Source organism: Chelonoidis abingdonii, chromosome 11, assembly GCF_003597395.2.
Source record: "Chelonoidis abingdonii isolate Lonesome George chromosome 11, CheloAbing_2.0, whole genome shotgun sequence".
Classification (NCBI taxonomy): Eukaryota; Metazoa; Chordata; order Testudines; family Testudinidae; genus Chelonoidis; species Chelonoidis abingdonii.
Window position 1 is genome coordinate 59,886,195 of NC_133779.1, and position 5,533 is coordinate 59,891,727.

General features: G+C 63.7%; 1 protein-coding gene across 1 annotated transcript in view; it reads left to right on the plus strand.

Moving 5' to 3' along the window:
* Positions 1 to 3,191, plus strand: part of LOC116838290 (protein NKG7-like) — a 23,406-nt gene extending 20,215 nt beyond the window's left edge. The window contains exon 4 of the mRNA XM_032803335.1: positions 2,976 to 3,191. Coding sequence (XP_032659226.1) covers positions 2,976 to 3,016 — 41 coding nt within the window. The 3' untranslated portion in view covers positions 3,017 to 3,191. The remainder of the gene's footprint in view (positions 1 to 2,975) is intronic.
* Positions 3,192 to 5,533: the final 2,342 nt, after the last annotated feature.

The window sequence follows — 5,533 nt, forward strand, 5'->3', positions numbered from 1 at the left end:
CCCAGCACACGACTCTCTGTCTCAGGAGTGGCGCCAGGGTTTTTGGCACCCAAGACGGGGGTCCTTCCGCATTCCCGGTCTTCGGGGCACTTCAGCGGCGGGTCCCGGAGCCAGTGAAGGACCCGCCGCAGAATTGCCGCTGACGACCCAGAGCACAGAAGGACCCCCCGCCGCCGAATTGCCGCCAAGGTCGGCAAAATGCTGCCCCCCCACCCCAAATCCTGGTGCCCTAGGCGACCACCTAGGTCACCTAAATGGATGCGCCGGCTCTGCTCTGTTTCTCTCTCAGTGGCTCTGCCAAGCACTGGCCCCTGTGGCTGGCTGCAATTCTTGCCATGCTGGGACATGGGGGCTCGCGGGGGGCTCTGGGTCTGGAAAGGGGGGCTAGCAGGTGGCTGGGGGCGAGGACCAAGCTGGGCTGAGCCATGCCGGGGTGGGGCCCTGGAACGAGAGGCCAGGGCCTCCGGGACGCTGCCCTGGGGCAGAGCTGGCTGGGAGCGAGAAGCTGCCAGGGGCCAGGGCTCCGGAGAACCCGGGGAGTGGCCCGAAGCCAGGCGCTAAGGAAGGGGCTCAGGCTAGTTGCTTATTGGTTTGCTCACCTTGGGTAAAGAAATAAACCAGCCAGTTCATGGCAGCGCGTGGCCGGGAGCCAGGGAGAAGCCCAGCCCAGGGACAGAGCCACAGGCTGGGGCAGGGGGCTAAGCACAAGGCCCCTGCGATGGTGGGGGAATGAGATGGTGAGATTTACTCAGATAAGCCCAGCAAGCGCCTAGGCCTGCAAAGGAAGGTGAACCTCCCCCGCAGCGGCCCGAGGGGGAAATTCCTTCCTCTGGCGATCAGCTGGACCCTGAGCATGGGGGCTGGGAACCGGCCAGACACGCCCGAGAGAGAGAACGCTCTGTGCCACCCCAGAGCCCTGGGGCAGCCCCCCAGTATCCCATCGCCAGTCGTGGGCGTCCCTGCGGCTTCAGAAGAAGGAGTTAAAAACCCCTCCCAGAACACATTGGTGGAGGGATCCCTTCCTGACCCCCGCCAGCAGCCGGCTGAGGCCCTGAAGCATGAGCATTATGTGCTGGGTGATGTGAGCACGGAGTAGGGACAAGAGGCACGGAGAAGGTGGGAGAGGCGCCTGTGTGTGTTACACGCAACTGGCACTTTGCTCGTAGTCGCTGTTTAGGCTTTGGCCACAATTTTGGATTTGCTACGGTTCCCAGGTTCCTGATCGTCTTGGTTTGTCTGTGTCTCGTGGAGCAGAGATCTGGCTGCTGCCGCGTCTGTCTCCACAAGCCCCCCTCTCTCCGGGGGGACTCAGGAAGCCCCAACCCGTGGCAGGTCGTCTGGGGCCACTATTTCCCCTCTCGCTCTTCCTCACCGGCCCAGGTGCTCCCCAGATCCTGGCTACTCAGACCCTGAGATTCCCCCCACGATGCCATTTCTCCGGATCCTCAGCACCTTCCTGGTTCTGCTCAGCCTCCTGCTGCTGCTGATCGCCCTGGGCTCCGACTTCTGGGTGGCGGACAACGCAGGCGGCCATATGGGGCTGTGGAAGAGCTGCAGCAGTTTAGGGTGTGCGCGATTTCCTTCAGTACCAGGTAAGGGCAGGCAGCTCTGCCAGGGATCCCACCTCTGCCACCAACCAGCTCCACAGGGCAGAACCAGGACTCCTGGGTTCTTTCTCCTGTTCTGGGAGGGGAGTGGGGTCTAGTGGTTAGAGCAGAGGGGTGGCAGCCAGGACTCCTGGGTTCTATTTTAGTTTGCTGCAGGGTTATTCTCCATTTAGCCCCTGGTCTCTCTTGTCTTTTCAGATTTCTTTGACGTCACCAGGGCTTTCCTCTTCCTGGCCATGATCGCCGGGTTTCTCTCATTCTTCACTCTCATCGCTTCGTTCTTCCGCTCCCACATCGGCCCCGTGTCCCTGACCCTGGTCTCTGCCGTGGGCAGCTTCAGCGCAGGTACCGCCCCCTCGGGGCCTCCTCCCCCGGCTATTCCGAGGCCCCCAAACCGTGCAGCCCCCCCGTCAGCCCTGGGGAACCCCCCATCCAGGGACCCTGCCCTGGGCTCTGGCAGCCCCCCCTGGTGTTGGGACGGGGCAGGGGCTGGGACTGAGCGTGGGCCGCGTTGAGGGGTGTCTGTGCTGTTCCCTTTGCCCCAGGGCTCTGTGCCATGATCGCGCTGGCCGTGTTCACAGGGGAGTTCAATGGGGCCGTGAAGGTCCTGCCAGACCAAGTCGCCTTCGACTGGTCCTTCGGCCTCGGCTGGGTGTCCTTCCTCCTCTTCCTCATCACTGGTGAGTGCAACATCGGGAAGGGAGTACCCAGGGGTCCCTTGCTTTGTGCTCAGATGCAGCCATCTCTGGGGTGGGACACAGGGGCTGGTTATAAGGGAACCCATCGCCTGGTGCTCAGATGCAGCCACCTCTGGGGCGGGGCCCAAGGTGTGTTTATATGGGGACGCCTCACCTGGTGCTGAGATGCGGCCACCTCTGGGGGAGGGCCCAGGGTGTGTTTATATGGGGATCCCTCGCCTGGTGCTGAGATGCGGCTGTCTCTGGCATAGACGCCGACTTCCCCTGTGCCTGGTGGGTGCTTGACCCCCAGCCCCGCCTCTTCTCGTCCCCGCACTGCCCTTGCCCCGTCCCCATTCCAACCCCTTCTCCCAAGTTCCTGCCCCAACCCCGCCTCTTCTCCGCCTCCTCCCCTAAGTGGCACCACGTCCCTGCTCCTCCCCATCCCTCCAGGAAGTCCAAAGCGCCTCCAAACAGCTGTTCAGTGGTGGGGAGAAGTGGGGGCGGGAAGCGCTGGGAGGGAGCAGGAGGAGCAGGGATGCAGCATGCTTGGGGAGGAGGGGATGGGGGGGCTTGGCTGCCGGTGGGTGCAGAGCACCTGCTAATCTCTCCCCATGGATGCTTCAGCCCCGGAGCACCCTGGTGCTGCTCCCGTAGGTGCCCTGAGCCCATGTCTCTCCCTTCGCCCCAGGTGCGGTGATGATGTTCGTCCAGAAACCGCCCTCGAGCTGAGCCTGGGGCCGTGCTGCCTGAGGGGGCCGGATGCAGCCTGCAGCGTCACAGGGCCGCTTCCCTCAACAGCCCCGACAGGGAATGGGGGGTATCTGTGTAGCCCTCGTCTATCTCTACCCTGGGAGCCCCCCCAACCTCCAGCTCCCCCCACACACATTCCAGCCCCGTCCTTTGGCGTCCAACCAACGTTCTCTGTTATGACATTAAACGGGTCTGTCCCCAAAGCATCACGTCTGGGGATTTACTCCAGCCTTTCTTGGGTTTGAAAGGGAGCCCGGACACCTGGGTTCTGGCCCTGGCTCTGGGAGTGCACAGGAGAGGAAGGGAGGAGGGTCTAGTGGTTAGAGTGGGGGGGGGGGCTGAAAGCCAGGACTCCTGGGTTCTCTCTCCCTGGGAGGGGAGTATGATCAATTGGTTAGAAGGGTGGGTCTGGGACCCAGGACTCCTGGGTTCTCTCCTGTCTCTGGGACGGGACAGGAGGGGGTGTCTAGTGGTTGTGGGGGGCTGGAAGCCAGGACTCCTGGGTTCTCTCCTAGCTCTGGGAGGGAAGGAGGTGATGCTGGTTAGAAAAGGGATAAAGTTTCCTGCCCTGGCTAGGGGCAGCGTGAGGCTGACCAAGGGGCGTCTCTTGGCCAGAGCTGAGCCCAGGGAGCGGCCCAGCTGGGAGCGAATTGGCAGGAGCGTCCCCTGCCCTGCAGCTCAGTGACTCCCTGCTCGGAGCTGGCGCTGGGTAATGGGAACCTAACAGCACCGTCGCTGGGCCCGGAGCGAAACCCCCATGAGCCCCTGGGGCATCTCATAGTACTACTGGCCCCACAAGTCATCTCCCATAATTCTCTGGGGTCTCCCTGACCCATCCTGGCCTCCCCCTGAGTGTCTGGGGTGCCCTGAGCCAGAGGGGCCCAGTCCAGACTCCTGGGAGCCTCCGTACCCCCCGCATCTACCCCCCAAGCGCCCTCTATCCCCACCCACAAATCCATCACCCTGCACCCACCATCCCTCCCCACATCTACCTACCCCCATATACTCTCCATCCCCACATACACCCTCCATCCTCGCCCACAAATCCATCCCTCCCCACATCTATCTACCCCCATACACTCTCCATCCCCACATATACCCTTCCATCCCCGCCCACAAATCCATCCCTCCCCACATCTATCTACCCCCATACACTCTCTATCTGCACATACACCCTCCATCCCCACCCACAAATCCATCCCCCTGCACCCACCATCGCTCCCCACATCTATGTACCCCCATACACTCTCCATTCCCACATACACCCCTCCATCCCTGCCCACAAATCCATCCCCCTGAACCCACCATCCCTCCCCACATCTATCCACCCCCATACACTCTCCATCCCCACATACACCCCTCCCTCCCTCCAGCCCAGTGCACACGTGTCCAGGCAGGGGATGGTCATGTTGTGACCCGGGTTCAAAACTAAGGAGATCGGTTCCTGGAGGACAGGTCTGTCAATGGCTATTACCCAAGATGGGCAGGGACGCATCCCCATGCTCTAGGGGTCCTTAAACCTGCCACGGCCAGAACGCCGGAATCGTGGGAGGGGCGGGAAGGCTCTGAGACCCCGCCTCTCTCCGTGGCCCCGCCCCTGCTCCGTCTCTCCCCACCAAGGTCCTGTTAAGAGCTGACCAGGGAGTCCAGGATGCTGTGGGGAGCACCAGACCCTCCACCTGCCCTGGGCAGGGGGCCGGGGCACCGGAGAGCAGCCCCTGGCCCGGCTCCAGTTTCCAACCTGGCCGGGGGCGGAGACTCAGGGTGAGGAGGCGGAGCAATGGGCGGGGCCACAGAGGGGCAGGGTCTCGTGGCCTCCCCACGTCTACCGAGATTCCGGGGCGCCTGCCTCGGGGCACTGGGCTCATGGACCGTTGGGCTGACACGGTGCAGCCGTTCTTCCGAACCATTCCCACGACTGGACGTTACCCATGCGGCCCAATCGGACTGTCCCGTGGACGGATCTCCGCGAACACCCGACAGCCCCGCTCAGCCGGGAGCCTCGGAGCCCCTGGGGCTCACAGGGCTGCAACGCCCCCCTCCGGCCGGACTATGGGGGTGCGAGGGCTGCCACGGGCCTGGGGAGCAGTGTGAAAGTGACCAGGCCGGTGTCCCGCCCCATCTGCAGCTCACCCCATGAGCTTCCTGCAACATTTCCTTCAAAAAACGCGCTGGGCCACTTCAAAGAGCGGCAGGACGGGGGACAGCCCCCCCCCTACCATGCCCCCCCTCTCGGGGCCATCCTCCCCCGGCTATTACCCGCAGGCCAACCCCCACCCGCTGCAGCCCCCCGCTTCAGCCCCTGGGGCCAACCCCCCACCCTGGCGAGGGCGACCCCCCACAGGACCCCTGCCCCCTCGGAGCTCTCCTGGTGCAGGCCCCACCTAGCGCTCCCCACCACCGACACGGGGCAGCCAAAAGGGGCCAGTGGGGCTGGGCGACCTCCCCCAGAGAACGCCCGGGAAAAAGTGGCGACGAGCCAGCGGCCTCCCATGG